The sequence below is a fragment of the Sminthopsis crassicaudata genome, chromosome 5 (assembly GCF_048593235.1).
Source record: "Sminthopsis crassicaudata isolate SCR6 chromosome 5, ASM4859323v1, whole genome shotgun sequence".
NCBI lineage: Eukaryota > Metazoa > Chordata > Mammalia > Dasyuromorphia > Dasyuridae > Sminthopsis > Sminthopsis crassicaudata.
In genome coordinates, this window is record NC_133621.1 from 111,922,491 (window position 1) to 111,939,737 (window position 17,247).

Below are 17,247 nucleotides of genomic sequence, written 5' to 3' on the forward strand. Positions count from 1 at the left end.
AATGTAGCGTGCTGTCGTCTCCAGAAGCTGCTGGATCGCTCTCTGGGAAGAGATCTCCTGTGTCTACTCAAATCTCTAAGACAGATTCTTCTTCCTGTAGTGAACCGTTGTCTCCAGGCAGTTGCTGTTAACTCTTGTCCTTAGAAGTGACTTCCCTTCCTGCATAGAGCCCCGTCAAGCCTGATGCAATTCAGAGTCTTCCTCTTCTCCTGGAGTGCTGTTCTCTTTATCCTCCCAGAGAATGGGCGTGGGATAACGCAAGGGCTTCTGGGAAGAACCACTTCAGCCAATGGGCTTGCTCCTTCTATCAAGTCAACCTGAGTTCTCACCTTGTAACCGTCCAGAAAACCTGAGTTCTCACCCAGTAATCCTAACACCCTCCAACATTCATCGTTATTTGTTCCTGTCATCTTAGCCAATCTGACAGGTGTGTAATGATATCTCAGAGTTGTCTTAATTTGCATTTGATCAATAGTGATTTGGAACACTCTTTCATATGAGCGGAAATAGTTTTAATTTCATCATCTGAGAACTGTCTGTTCATATCCTTTGACCATTTATCAATTGGAGAATGGCTTGATTTCTTACAAAATTAAAGTCAATTCTCTGTATATTTTGGAGATGAGGCCTTTATCAGAACCTTTAACTGTAAAAATGTGTTTTCCCAATTTGTTACTTCCCTTCTAATCTTGTTAGCATTAGTTTTGTTTGTAAAGAAACTTTTTAATTTGGTGTAATCAAAATTTTCTATTTTGTGATCAATAATGGTCTCTAGTTCTCCCTTGGACACAAACTCCTTCCTCCTCCACAAGTCTGAGAGGTAAACCATCCCATGTTCCTCCAATTTATTTATGATTTCGTTCTTTATGCCTAAATCTTGGACCCATTTTGATCTAATCTTAGTATGTGGTGTTAAATGTGGGTCCATGCCTAGTTTCTGCCATACTCATTTCCAGTTTTCCCAGCAGTTTTTGTCAAATAATGAATTCTTATCCCAAAATTTGGGATCTTTGGGTTTGTTAAACACTAGATTGCTATTTTTAATTCACTATCTTGCCCTGTGAACCTAATCTATGCCACTGATCAACTAGTCTATTTCTTAGCCAATACCAAATGGTTTTGGTGACTGTTGCTTTATAATATAGTTCTAGATCAGGTACAGCTAGACCACCTTTAATTTTTTTTTCATTACTTCCCTTGAAATTCTCGACCTTTTGTTGTTCCATATGAATTCTGTTGTTATTTTTTCTAGGTTATTTAAATAGTTTCTTGGAAGTCTGATTGGTATAGCACTAAATAAATAGATTAGTTTAGGGAGTATTGTCATCTTAATTATATTCGCTCGGCCTATCCAAGAGCACTGAATGCCTTTCCAATTATTTAAATCTGACTTTATTTTTGTGGCAAGTATTTTTTTAATTTTGCTCATATAATTCCTGACTCTCCTTTGGTAGATATATTCCCAAATATTTTATACTATTGACCGTTATTTTGAATGGAATTTCTTTTTGTATCTCTTGCTGTTGGATTGTGTTGTTAATATATAAAAATGCTGAGGATTTATGTGGATTTATTTTGTATCCTGCAACTTTGCTAAAATTCTGAATTATTTCTAATAGCTTTTTAGCAGTCTTTGGGGTTCTCTAAGTATTCCATCATGTCATCTGCAAAAAGTGATAATTTGATTTCCTCATTTCCTACTCTAATTCCTTGAATCTCTTTCTCGGCTCTTATTGCCGAGGCTAGCATTTCTAGTACTATATTGAAAAGTAATGGTGATAGTGGGCAACCTTGTTTCACTCCTGATCTTATAGGGAAAGAGTCTAGTTTATCGCCATTACATATGATGTTTACTGAAGTTTTAAATATATGCTCCTTATTATTTTAAGGAATAGTCCATTTATTCCTATACTCTCAAGCGTTTTTAGTAGGAATGGATGTTGGATTTTATCAAATGCTTTTTCTGCATCTATTGAGATGATCACATGGTTTTTATCAATTTGATTATTAATATGGTCAATTATACTAATAGTTTTCCTAATATTAAACCAGCCCTGCATTCTTGGTATAAATCCCACTTGGTCATAGTGTATTATCCTGGGGATGATTTTCTGAAGTCTATTTGCTAATATCTTATTTAGATTTTAGCATCAATATTCATTAAGGAAATCGGTCTATAGTTTTCGATCTACCTGGTTTAGGTGTCAGTACCATGTCTGTGTCATAAAAGGAATTTGATAGGACTCCTTCAATCCCTATTTTTTCAAGTACTTTATATAGCATTGGAGTTAGTTGTTCTTTAAATGTTTGGTAGAATTCACATATAAATCCAGGTAGAATTCACATATAAATCCATCTGTCCTGGGGATTTTTTCTTGTGAAGTTGCGTAATAGCTTGTTCTATTTCTTTTTCTGAGATGGGACTATTTAGACTACTTACTTCTTCCTCTGTTAATCTGGGCAAGCTATATTTTTGAAGGTATTCTTCCATTTCATTTAAGTTATCGAATTTATTGGCATAAAGTTGAGCAAAGTAATTCCTAACTATTGTTCTAATTTCCTCTTCATTAGTGGTGAGTTCTCCTTTTCATTTTCAAGGCTAAAAATTTGCTTTTTCTCTTTCCTTTTTTTAATCAGATTGACTAAGGGTTTGTCTATTTTGTTGGTTTTTTCATAGAACCAACTCTTAGTTTTATTAATTAATTCAATAGTTTTTTTACTTTCAATTTTATTAATCTCACCTTTTATTTTTTGAATTTCAAGTTTTGTGTTTGTCTGGGGGTTCTTAATTTGTTCCTTTTCTAGTAATTTTAGTTGTAAGCCTGATTCGTTGGCCCTCTCTCTATTTTATGCAAGTAGGCCTGTAGAGATATAAAACTTCCCCTTATTACTGCTTTGGCTGTATCCCACACATTTTGGTATGATGTCTCATAATTGTAATTTTCTTGGGTGAAGTTATTAATTATGTCTATGATTTGCTGTTTTACCCAATCATTCTTTAGTATAAGATTATTTAGTTTCCAATTATTTTTTGGTCTATTTTCCCCTGGCTTTTTATTAAATGTAATTTTGATTGCATTATGGTCTGAAAAGGAAGCATTTACTATTTCTGCCTTACTACATTTGATTTTGAGGTTTTTATGTCCTAGTATATGATCAATTTTTGTATAGGTTCCATGAACTGCTGAGAAGAAAGTATATTCCTTTCTGTCTCCATTTAGCTTTCGCCAAAGATCTATCATATCAAACTTTTCTAGTATTCTATTTACCTCTTTGACTTCTTTCTTATTTATTTTGTGGTTTGATTTATCTAATTCTGAGAGTGCAAGGTTGAGATCTCCCACTATTATAGTTTTGCTATCTATTTCCTCTTGCAGCTCTCTTAATTTCTCTTTTAAGAATTTAGATGCTGCACCACTTGGTGCATACATGTTTAATATTGATACTGCTTCATTATTGATGCTGCCCTTTAGCAGGATATAATGTCCTTCCTTATCTCTTTTAATTAGATCAATTTTTGTTTTTGCTTGATCTGAGATGAGGATGGCTACTCCTGCTTTTTTGGTTTTGCCTGAAGCATAATAGATTCTGCTCCACCCTTTTACTTTTAGTTTGAACTAAATTTAAATTTGTGCCCCATTCACATTTATGGTTAGAAGGACTAATTCTATATTGCTTGCCATCCTATTAACCCCTGCTTATGCTTTTCCTCTTTCCTTCCCTCTTACCCCCCTACCCGGTATTAAACTGGTGAACACCACTTGCTTTTCACAGCCCTCCCTTTTTAGGATCCCTCCCCCACCTTAAAGATCCTCCCCTTATTTTACCCCTTTTCCTCGAAATTTCTGTATTCCCTTCCCCTTAGCTTACTCCTTCCCTTTCACTTTTCAATGAAGTGGAAGAAGTTTCACCATAAATCGAATATGTCTATTGATACACGCTATGTTCATCTCCCTCCTTTCTTTCTCTCAGATATAATAGATTACCTTTGCCTCTTCATGAGATGTAGTACCACCACTTTACACTTTTTTATGATATAATTTCCTTTCCACCTCTAGTTTCCAGGACATATTATACATATGTTCTTTACATATTTTTATAACAGAAGTATAGTTCTCAAGAGTTCTTTTTACCTTTTTAGAAATCTCTTGAGTTCTGTATTTGAAGATCAAACCTTTTATGTATGTCTGGTTTTTTCATCAAAAATAGATGGAATTCATTTATTTCGTTAAATGCCCATCTTCTTCCCTGGAAAACGATGCTCATTATTGCTGGGTAAGTTATTCTTGGCTGCATACCAAGTTCCTTAGCCTTTCGGAATATCATGTTCCAGGCCCTTCGTTCTTTTACGCTGCTAGATCCTGGGTTATCTTTATCGTGGATCCTCCATATCTGAATTGCTTTTTTCTAGCAGCTTCCAATATCTTTTCCTTTGTCTGATGGTTCTTGAACTTGGCCACTGTATTTCTTGGCGTTTTGATTTTAGGGTCCCTTTCAGTAGGTGATCGATGAATTTTTTCAATGTCTATTTTACCCTCTGTTTCCAGAATGTCTGGGCAGTTCTCTTTGATAATTTCCTCGAAAATGGTGTCCAAGCTCTTTTTTTCCTCACATTTTTCAGGGAGTCCGATTATTCTCAAATTGTCTCTCCTGGATCTGTTTTCCAGGGCTGTTGTCTTTCTGGTAAGGTACTTGACATTCTTTTCAATTGTTTCATTTCTCTGGTTTTGCTTGAGTACCTCTTGGTTTCTCCTTGAGTCATTCATTTCTACTTGTTCCAGTCTAATTTTCAATGATTTATTTTCTTCACTCACTTTTTTTATATCTCTTTGTAATTGTCCAATTGAGTTTTTATCTTCTATGGAATTTTTTTCCATTTTATCCATTTTATTTTTTAGAGAGCTGATTTCTTTATCCAGCTCACTAATCCTGTTTTCCTTGGAGTTGTTTACCTTTTCTAGCTCACTAATCTTGTTTCTCAATGATTTAATTTCTTTATCCACTCTGTCTTTGAATGCATGGGATGACTTCTCCAGGCTCTCTTGCCAAGCTTCCCTTTCCTTTTCCCATTGCTCTTCTAGCTCTCTTGTGAGAGCCTTTTTGATTTCCTCTATGAGGTTCTTTTGTATTGAGGAGCAGATCACATCCCCCTTAGGGGATTCCTCTGGGGACAGTCTGTTTTTAGTCTCCTCAGTGTTTGAAGTCTGCTCTCTCTCCATACAAAAGCTGTCAATGGTTAGAGCCCTTTTGAATTTTTTGTTCATTTTGTCAGAGTAGGAATCGAAGAAAACAAACTGACAAGAGAAACAATAGGTCTGTTTTGGGGGGATGGGGCTGGATGGTATTAATGGGCTTCCTCTACAGACTGGGGGTAGGGCAGCAGAGAGCCACTAACAGAACAGCAATGACTGTACTGAGTCTGCGCTCTGAGGCTCCGAGAACGCACCGAGTCAGTCCAGGTGGGGGTTGGGGGTGGCCGGGTTCTGAGAGACGCTGGCTTTCTGGGGTTTTAATCTTCACCTCCAGTGTTTACACCCTCTCCACTGCTCCTGGCTTGCTGCCAAGACGAAGTATCCACACTGGGGAAAAAGTCTTTTCCCAGAAACGGCAGAGATCTTACCCCTCCCCCTCTGGTCTGAGCTGTGTGAGCTGCCTGTCTCTCTCTGGCTGCCTGCCCTCAGTCTGCGCCCAGTCTGATTGACCCTCCCCCGAGCAAACACAGACCTTTTCTGGCGACTTTCACGGATGTCTTCTCTTGGTGATTATTTGTGGATTTCTTTCTCGGTCAAGCATTAAGTCTGAGGCTTGTCATGAAGTAAGTTCTGAGAGAAAATGAGGAGCTCAAGCAGCTGTCTGCCTCCACGCCGCCATCTTGGCCGGAAGTCCCCCCCCCCAGTTATATTTAAAAGAAATTTTTTTTTACATTTCTTTTTAAAACTTTTGAGTTCCAAGTTCTCTCCCTTATTTCCACCTCTAATTTTAAGAAACACATGTGAAGTTATCCTTGAATTTTTTAAAGAAAAAAATTCCTACTCTCAATTAGCTACCATAAATTTGGATAAGGTATGAATGCAAATTTAAATGGATCAAAGACAGCTTTCTCAGGCCAAACATACTTATAAAAAATTATAGATTTTCTCCTAATTTTGCTTTTCCTTCCTCAAAAACTCCAAACATGTCACATCTTTAATTATGCTGATTTCTTATTAAAGTAAAAATTTTAAGCTTAGCTAAGTACTTGACCTAAAGGATAACTGTCAACACTTGTAGGCTTTTATTCCTGTTAACCAATTAAAGAGCAAATTTAGTTTAGGTTGATGATATATTTGTAATGACACAAAATAACTTTGACAATCATAAACACAAAATCCTTAACCAAATTACTGTAGTACATTTTTTTTTTTTTAACAGTGAAGTAAATCAGATGCTTACAGGAGTTGATTTGATAGTATGTCTGAATAAAAACCAAAGAATATCTCAAGAGTTTTTAGGATTTCTAACTCAGGGACAGGTGATCTTGAGATGTCTTCTAAATGACTAAAATAAAAACAAAGCTACTTAGAAAATATTCTTCTATAATCCTCTGAACACCAGATATTAATCCCAAAGTTAACCATACCCAAGTTAAAACAATTAGGTAAACATCTTTTGTTGTAATGGCTAACCTGAAGAAGTCCCCTTCTCCCCCTCCCTAGACCTCCCCCCTTAATTCTCCGAAATACTTATAACACTTATTGACTACTTTTTGATGGTTTCCTAGAGTTTCTCACCCTTGGGTTTCCTATTTATAGAGCTTCTTATTTTCTAATTTTTTGCCTGGCTCACTATCTTGGACAGTAAGAAGGAGGGGAGAAAAGGATGATTCATTACCAATTCTCTGAAATTTATGACGGCCTACTGTACTAATCAGTTTTTAAATATTACAAAATTGTCTGAATTTATGGTGTTATTTTTTTATTCTCATTGTTATGCTCATTTAACTCTATATGACTTCAAAGTCTTCCCAGGTTTCACTGAAACCCATCTTTTTCAGCCTCTTTATGGCACAAAATTATTCCTTTACATTAATTAGTCATAATTTGTTTAGCCAGTCTCCAATCACTTCTGATTGTCATGATTGTCAAATAGTCATAACTGTCTTTGCATTAGTCTAGGTTAGAATTTTAATAAACACAAACTTAGCCTTTAAGCTAACTACATACAACTGGTAGAAGATTAAAGGAATAACAGAGCAACCATATTATTGCCACCTGGGATTGCAGAGCTGATCTGGCTCAGAAATATGTAGAGAAAACTCTCCATATGTAACCATACAATAAATAATAGGTTCCATTCAGAGTGTAGACTTAAGGGAGGATTATAGTCTGTTTTGTACTAAGATATACACAAAGGCAATATATGCTTTACAAAAGCATCAGTTTAAATTAAGAAAAATTTTGAATATATCATTCATGACTAAGTCAAGTTAAAGATAACACAGCAATGGGTACTATTTCTTCAATAGAAAAGGCTGTAACGCATAGTTATCATTCTATTTATTTCAGAATACTTGTGTTCCTTTTTTCCTCTATGAAAAGAGGCCTAATCTAACTCACAACATTCTAAATATTCTAATTTACAACAAACTTTCTAAGGGGTTTCTCCAGCATAAATGTCTTGTTTTAACTCCCTAATCTCCACTTTAAGATTCCAATTCATGTCAACGATAGGCTCTTCTACTAAAGCTTTTTTTTTTTTTAAAACAAACTACTAGCTTTTCATATTAAATCTATTTTAGTGATGCTCCTTTCATTTCTTTGTAAACACACAGAAATCTAACTCTTCTTCATCCCCAGGATATGAAATAGATTTCTTTCATGCTCCAATAAAGGACAGAGCCAGAAGAAATGAAATTAATTTTTATACAATCCTTTGGAGGAAAAAACGAAGAGAGCAGACATAGAGGATTTTATGATTGTCATTTCAGTGATTATAGTTACAAGGCTTCAGTTTAGCCTTAAACACAAAACATCTTACAAAAGTAATAGCACATAAGCAATTGCCTCCTCTTTTTGTCCTTAGTTCATTTTTTTTCCTCTTTAATAGATGATAAAGGAAGAATAATTATAAAGAAATCTGGTAAGATTAACTAAGTAAAACTTTTTTGAGTATCTGACAAGAATCAAATATTTTACATAAATACCAGTTTCTTTTTGTGCAAATATTTGGGAAATTATCTCATGGAATACTAAAAATATCTAAGACAAACCTTTCTAAAAATAAATTAATTGTGGTATACTAATCATAATAGTAGCCAGCATTTATGTAGTATTTTGCAAATTCTAAGCACACAATAAATTCTCATTTGATTCTCAGAACCATTTTCTGAGTTAAATATAAGTATTTTTATCCTATTATCTATTTTATAGATAAGGAAACAGAAACTAATACAAAAAACTGCTTAATTAGTAGATACTTTCAGATGATAAAACTGTTTTCTCCTAACTCCAAATCCAGTAGGTAAGTGGTTGAAGATATCTGTAAATATATTTAAACCTATACCTACATTTACACACACACACACACACACACACACACACACACACACACACACACACACCTCTTTTATGTGCAGGAGATATTGTATTTGGTGCTAGAAATAAATCAAACAGCCCTAACCTCCAATTTTATTGAATACATGAAAATATATACAAAAATAAATATATCACTTTGGAAGGAAGGAAACTAGGAACTGACCAGAATTGTAAAGGCTTTATATATGAGGGTGTGTAAGCTGAGTCTTGAATGAAATAAGGGATTCCAAGGGATAAACATAACAGACTACCTTCTCTGAAAAAGAGTTCTAGACTAGGAGTCAGGATAATTCATTTTGTATTCTGGTTCTATGATTTCTCATTAGTGTGGTATTGGCCAAATCACTTAACATCTCTGTTTAAAAGTTTCCTCATCTTTAAAATGACAAAACTGAATTAGATCATTTCCAAGAAAACATTTTTAAAATCCTATGATTCTTCAATTTACACAATTTTAAAAATATTATAAAAACAAATTTCTTTTGAAAGACTTACGAATTCTGAACAATGCAGTAATCAACTATGATTCGAGAGTACCAATGATAAAGAATGCAACTTATCTCCTGATGGAAAGGTAATAGACTAAATAGCAGAATGGAATATATTTTTGAACATGGCCAATATGGTACTTTGCTTTGCTAAACTACACCTATTTTAAAAAAATGTTTTCTTTTTCTTTTCAGGGTGTTTGGAAGGTGGGAAAAATACTTTGATAATTGGGAAAATACTGCAAATGAAATTTTAAAAAATATGTGCTCCTGCTTTTTTAAGAGGGAAAGGGATCATGATTTCATGAGGTCGAAAAATCCCTATGAAGAAACTTAATATTACCGACAGAAATAATGCAGGTTGATAACTATGTTGTAGTTTTGCCTGGGACATGGAGACATTAATTGATTTGCAAAGTCACAGTTAGTGTTCTTCTGAGGTAGGAACTGCAAATTCGCATCCAAGTCTTACCCACTCTGAGTCAAGTTCCATATCCACTAAGCCTCACTGCAGAAATGGTAGAAATCATTTAGATTACTCCCTGAAGAAAGAGGCATTGTACCAAACTCTCACTAGCTTCAGAAAGCTGCCTATAAAAGAGGTAATGAATAGAAATTGTTCTAGGAAAACAAGGACATAAGAAAGAAAAAGAAAAAATACAAAGATGAAATATCTGTGGTCTAACGTAAGCAAATTACTGATTTACAGCTAGGCACACTTAAATAACACTATGATCAAAGGTTTGGAATTCAAATCAACATTACTGTCTAAGAAAAAAAAGATTTAAGAGAATAGTAAAATTTTATTAAAGAGAAAAGGTAAATAGCTCACAAAACTTTGTCCAGTCATTTAATTTCTTTGAATTTATCAGAATGTTTTTTAAAAAAATTTGGAATCACAAAAGAAGGAATCCTAATCTTTCTCTTTACTGCAAAACCATGCTCCATTGTCAGTAGAAGTCTGTAAATGATTTAATCATAAAAAACCGCTTCTTCTTGGACAAATAGAACATAACATTAAGGAGGGATTATTAACTGTAGAACCACATATTACTCTCTTAATGAATGTTTGGAGCAAACTACAGGTGGTGAAAGACAAAAATGAGAGTTCACCATTAATCTAATTTTAATATTGGCACAAGAATATTCATATATCTTAAGTCAAAATCCGAAGCAAAGATCACTAATATTCCAATGAAATTATTCTGAGTCTACGAAAATTTATCACATTCTGAAAATTATTAAGCAATGGATTGTTGTTTGTTTATTTATTTATTTATTATTTTTATTATATGCATGGGTAAATTTTCAGCATTGACCCTAAGCAATGTATTGTTTACTTGAGTAAACTGTCAAATTTCAAATAATCATTTCCTTTTATTTCCACTTCAGAGTTCCAATTTTTCAAAATGCAGCTCAAAAACCTTCAAAACTTTTTCCTGATTCCCTCAACTGCTAGTGCTCTTCTTCCCAAATTAGGTTGTACTTAACTATTTTGTATGTGTTTGTATCTATTAACTTTATAATTATGTTGTATACTTTCTGTGTACTTAACAGCTTCCCCTCTCTGAATATAAGCTCATTTTGACTAGGGATCACTCTATGTATTTGTATATTCAGTGCCCAGCAATATTATCTGCCATATATTCTGTGCTTAATTAAAGCTTGATAAATTCTACAGAAATTTATTTCCTACAAATTGGTACATTTTCTCTTTAAATCAGGAACCTGCCAAGTCATGATGCTTTGATCAATATTATCTCAAAATAGCATTTATCTGTACATTATTAAATGTATGCAAAAACACACATCCAAGTTTCTCTGTAGTGTCATCAAACCTATTTGTGTAATGTTATTTATTTATTATACAATGACAATTTCTCCTCAGGACTTCCTTTATCCTAGCCCCTTCCCTATCAGATTTCTGATCATTTTTTTTAAGAATCCAAGAAATATCAAGTAACATGGATATATGAATTCTAAATGATATCCTAAAAATATGTCACACTTTCTAAAATAAATTTTTTTAACGCTTGCATTAAACTGATGATAGCATCTAAAGTGAAAAGTTTTCACCATTAGATCTGTATATTCTGATACAAATATTTGATAAGTTAAACATATTCTAAAGCTTAAAAAAGTGATATTTAATAGTTTTTAAAATGAACATGAATTAAAATTAATTTTGTTTTAAAATAATGTCAGGCAGAAGAAAGGCACACTAATGCTTTGTTGGAATTGTGAATGTATCCAACCATCCTGCAAAGCAATTTGGAATAATGGCTAAAAAAATTTTTTTAAATTATATATACCTTTTGACCCAGAGATTCTACCACTAGAATGTTCCAAAGAAAACATGAATAGGGAAAAGTATCTATATATGCAAAAATGTTTATAACAACATCTTTTATTATAGCCAAAACCAAAACAAAACAACAAAAAACAGAAAAAAAATGGGTGCCCCTCAACTGGGCACTAAACAAATCATATAATGAAATTATTTTAAATTTTAAAATGATAAAAGACAAATATAGAGAAACTTGACAGACCCTACATTTTCTTAACTCAAGATTCCTGAGTTTCTTAACTTCTTCCTCCCATGAAAATGGATTGATCTTAGCTTCCCTTATTAAACTTCCTGGCCGGGGGGACAAAAAGATCCCAGTGTCCAATACAAAGGGACTTGCAGATTAAACAGTAGAGAAATTCTTCATTTAGGATAAATAGCCAAAGAACTAGGAAATAAATCTAGAACATTCTTGTTGCTGGTCAGTCATTTTCTTAATCTTTGCCAAATAGGATCATGAAGAGTTGGACAAGTTGTCTGAAGCCATATTTGAAGTCATTTAAAGGGTCTTTCTAACTCCAGACCTGGTGCCATACTCATTGCATCACCTAGCTAATCCTCTAGCTCACTTTATAAATGAGGAAACTCAAGCAAACAAGGTTACATGTCACACAGCTACTAAGTGTCTGAGGCCAGATTTGAACTCAGGAATATGGATCTTCTTGACTAGGCTAAATACTCCATCCATCCGCTGTGCCTCTTAATTACAGCATATGGTACCAGAACTAAATCTGACCATGTTACACCTAAGATAAAATATACAAATCATCTGAAAAAGAATATATCATACACACATACTATTTCCCGAACTTAACAAGATATATGAAATACTTCAGAACTTGCCTCTTTTTCAGTGTCTCTAGATATACAAGTCCATTGATTCTCCTTCACACTGTATGCCCAGAAGTCAGCCAGATCTTGTGTTCCATCCCAGCCACCAAACAAATAAACAGTTTCTGTAATAATTGGAAAAATATAATGTTATTTTAAATAAGACAAACAATGTCAAGAGACTATCTCCTTTCTTTCCTAAATTTAGCTAGTAGTTTTCCTTTTTTTTTTCTTTTTAAAATTATAGCTTATTATTAGCAAAATATATGCATGAGTAATTTTTCAACACTGACCCTTGCAAAAATTTCTGTTCCAACTTTTCCCCTCCTTCCCTCCACCCCCTTCCCAGATGGCAGGCAGGCCCATACATGTTAAATATGTTAAAGTATATGTTAAATACAATATATATATACATATTTATACAGTTGTCTTGCTACATAAGAAAAATCTGATTTAAAAAGAAGATAAAAATAACCTGAGAAGAAAAAAAAAATGCAAGCAAACCATAACAGAAAGAGTGTAAATGCTATGTTGTGGTCCACACTCATTATTTCCCAGTTTTCTTTCTCTGGGTGTAGCTGGTTCTGTTCGTTACTGATCAATCAGAACTAATTTGAATCCTCTCATTGTCGAAGATAGCCACTTCCATCAGAATACATCCTTATATAGTATTGTTGTTGAAGTATATAATGATCTCCTTCCTGCTCCTGCTCATTTCACTCAGCATCAGTTTATGTAAGTCTCTCCAGGACTTTCTGAAATCCTCCTGCTGGTCATTTCTTACAGAACAATAATATTCCATAATATTCATATACCACAATTTACTCAGCCATTCTCCACATAATGGGCATCCATTCAATTTCCAGTTTCTATCCACTACAAAGAGGGCTGCCATAAACATTCTTGCACATACAGGTCCCTTTCCCTTCTTTAACATCTCTTTGGGATATAAGCCCAGTAGAAACACTGCTGGATCAATGGGTATGCATAGTCTGATAACTTTTTGAACACAGTTCCAAATTGCTCTCCATCATGATTGGATTCATTCACAACTCCACCAACAATGCATCAGTGTCCCAGTTTCTCCACATCCCCTTCAACATTCTTTTCCTGTCATCTTAGCCAATCTGACAGGTGTGTAGTGGTATCTCAGAGTTGTCTTAATTTTCATTTCTCTGATCAATAATGATTTGGAACAACTTTTCATATGGGTAGAAATAGTTTCAATTTCATCATCTGAAAATTGTCTGTTCATATCCTTAGACCATTTATCAATTGGACAATTAGCCAGTAGTTTTCAATAGAAAATTAGATACCAAAATACAGCTTTTCATAGCAGATTTTTCACATTATATTCAGGTCAATAATTTACCATTATAACATTTCTGTCAAATCTAACCACATTTATCAACTTTTTGTTTTTTAAACTCTGTAACTCTAAGTGACAGTAACAGAAGTCCCAAAGATGGTATTTCTGATCTTTAGCTTCTTTTCTACAAAATAAGGAAACTGAACTGGACAACATTAAAAGTCTCTTTGAAGAACTTTGCTTCTTCTAAGTTGCAACAACAACACATTAATATTTTGCCATCACTGTGGCTAATTATGCAGTTTTTTTCCAAAGTAAAATTTTTAAAAAGTGAAATACTAAGAATACAATCTAAAACTTATCTATGAGGAAGTAGCCATTAGAGTGTGTGTATTTGTGTACATATATACATATGAGTGTTATCTATCAACAATTTATGTATGTATGTCCATACATACATAAATTGTTGATATATATATATACATACATACATAAATTGTTGATAGATAACATAATTATCAGAAAAATTTGATACAAAAACTTTCCCATTGAACCAATTCCTTTCTTAGCTTAGATGCACTGATTTTTGTTCCTCTAGAATCTAATTTAAATTGCTTATTTATCACTGGTAATTGCCTCTTCTATTTAGTTTAGAATATATCTCCAACTCAAAGTTATACAATATACAAAGCTATACAATATACTTCTATTTGAATTTGGGGGGAAAGGGGGCTCATGCAAAGCAATCAGAGTTAATTGACTTGCCGGGGTCACATAGTAAGTGTTAAGTGTCTAAGGATAGATGTGAGCTCAGGTCCCCCTGACTCCAGGGTCAGTGTTCTATCTCCTGCATCACTTAGCTGCCCCTCCCTTTCAATTCTTAAGAATAATTACTTTTGATATTAAAGTCATACATCCATTTAGAATGTACTGTGAAATATGGTATAAGGTGTCGATTTAACTTCTGCCCAAAAGCTTTTAGTTTTCCCAGCAGATTTTATCACGTAAATAGTTTTTTCTTAGGTAATTTGCTTTTCACTTTAGCAAACACTGTTTCTGATTTTCCCTTATCGGGTATGTTTCTTTCTTTTTTTCATAAGTCAAATTGTGAAAGAAAACAGAGCTCTCCTACCCTAATGAAAATAAAAACTCTTAAGAAAAATTAAGTTAAAAAGAAAGATAGAGAAAGAGAGTGCTTCAATCTATATTCAGACACAATCAGTTACTTCTTTGGGCATAAATAGGAGTTTTATCAAAGCCCTTCAGAATAGTCATGGATAGTTGTACTACTGAGAATTAGCAAAGTCATTTACACCTGATTATTCCAGAACACTGCTATTACTTTGTATTTCACTTTGCTTGAGTTTATGAAAGACTTTTCAGATTTTTTTTGAGAGCATCCTGCTCATCTTTCCCCATAGAACAATGATATTTAATCACAAACACAATTCATTGAGCCATTTGTCAATTGACAGATATCCCTTTGATTTCCATTTTTTTTTTTTTGCCCTGAGAATTGCTATGAACACATTTTTGTACATAACACTTCATTTTCTTTTTTTCTTCTCGAATTTCTTTTGGCATTCATGCTTAGTAGTGGTATTATCAGATCAAAAGATAAGAATGAATTTATAGCTCTTTAGGCACAGATTTATATATTTTGATCATTTATCAACTGGGGCATGGCTCTTATTTTTTTATAAATTTGATTCAGTTGCCTCTATATTTAAGAAATGAGGCCTCATTAGAGAAACTTACTTCAAAAACTATTTGATGATCACTATTGCTAAAAGAATACCCTCCCCCCACCCAATTATTTTTTCTCCTTTCATCCTGTCCCTCCTCAAAAGTATTTTGCTATTGACTACTCCCTCCCCCAATACGCCTTCTCTTTTATCACCCTCCCTCCTTCCCATATTCTATTTCCTTCTAGCTTTCCTACAGGTAAGATAGATTTCTATACCCCTATTGAGTATGTATATTAATTCCCTCTTTGAGCCAATTTTAATGGCTTCATTTCCCTTTTCCCCCTCCCCTGTAAAAGCTTTTCTTGTCTCTTTTTTTTTATGATAGATAACTTGTACCACTGCAATTCTCTCTTTCCCTTTCTACCAGTATCCCTTAATTTCATCATTTCTAAAAAAGATATCCCTTAATATTCAGCTTATAACTGTGCTCTGTCTTTATATACTCCTTCTATATCTGCCACAATAGTTTTAATGAGTTATAGTAACATTCTCCCATATAGGATTGTACACAGATAAATCTAATTAATAAGTCCCTTATGATTTCACTTTCCTGATTATCTCTTTATGCTTCTCCAGAGTCCTATATTTGAAAATCAAATCTTCCACCTGGCTCTGCTCTTTTCATCATAAATGCTTGAAAATGCTCTATTTCATTGCATGATCACCTTTTCCTCTGAATGATTATACTCAGTTTTGCTGGGCAAGTGATTCTTGGTTGTAATTCTAGTTCCACTGCTCTTCAGAATATCATATTCCAACCCCGCCAGTCCCTCAATGTGGAAGTTGCTAAATCTTGTGTTATCCTGACTGGCTCCACTATACTTACACTTTTTCTTTCTGGATGCTTGCAATATTTTTCCCTTGACTTAGAAGTTCCAGACTTTGGCTATAATATTCCTGAGAGTTTTCATTTTGGGATCTCCTTCAGGAAGTGATCAGTGGATTCTTTTTCTATATCTATTTCTATTCTATTTTACTCTCTGGTTCTAAACTATCAGGATAGTAGTTACACTAGGATTGTACACCAGACTCCCATTCCATAACCAGAGACCCTCTCTGCTGACCTTCCAAGTCCTCCCTGTTGTCCTCTGGCAGAGAGATTCAGAAGCCTCCAGCACTGATATTGATTCTGAGGACCCATCCTACTAAAGCTGGAGTTCTGCCAGGGCTGGGACTAGGGCCATGCTGGTGCAGACAATACTGGGATTGCGCACTGGGCTTTCACTTTGGTTCCACAGACCTTTCCTTCTAACCTTTCAGGTCCTCTTTGCTGCCTCTGGATTAAGAGGTCTGAAAGTTTCCAGGATTATCATGGATTCATGGGCCAGGGCAAGGGCTGTGCTGGCAAGGTCATTCTGAATATTGGGCTCTCTGGGGTCACAGACCTTTGCTGCTAATCTTCTAAATTGCCTTTGGCTGGCAAAAGTTTTACTCCATCTCTCTCGATGTTGTGATGCTCTAAAATTTGTTTACAGTCATTATTTAAAAGAATTTTGAATGGTTTGGGTGAGAGGTAGGGTGAATTCCTATCTTTACCATCTTGGCTCCGCCTCTATATTTCTCCAAGAAACACTTTCTAACAATATAGACAAGTCTTTTTTGGTTTGGTTTCTTTTTTTGGCAGATTGATCCCCAGATAATTTGGCAAAGTATTTACCATAAAAAAGAGGCAAGAAAAAGTTCTTATAGGGAAGGAGAAGAGGGAAGTGAAGCCATTAGAATTGGCTCAAAGAGGGAATTAATATATATACTCAAAAGGGATATAGAATTTTAAATATTTTGTAGTTATTTGGAATGGGATTCTCCTATTTTTTACTTCTTGGGGGGTTTTGTTATTATTTTTATTTTTTATTATACAGAAATGCTGTTGATTTGGAGGGGGACTAATTTTGTAGACTTGAGACTTTGTGAACATATTTCTTTTTTTTTATTAATAGTTTTTATTTACCAA

The 17,247-nt window shown here is 34.1% G+C and overlaps 1 protein-coding gene across 4 annotated transcripts in view; it reads right to left on the bottom strand.

Annotated features, from left to right (window-relative positions):
* MKLN1 (muskelin 1) overlaps positions 1-17,247 on the bottom strand; it is a 215,949-nt gene that overhangs the window by 63,166 nt on the left and 135,536 nt on the right. For all 4 annotated transcript variants that reach the window (XR_012482324.1, XM_074267933.1, XM_074267932.1 and 1 more), the window contains one exon: positions 12,252-12,364. Coding sequence is in view for 3 of the 4 variants with exons in the window: in XM_074267933.1 (XP_074124034.1) it covers positions 12,252-12,364 (113 nt within the window). In the remaining variant the exon portion in view is untranslated. The remainder of the gene's footprint in view (positions 1-12,251; positions 12,365-17,247) is intronic.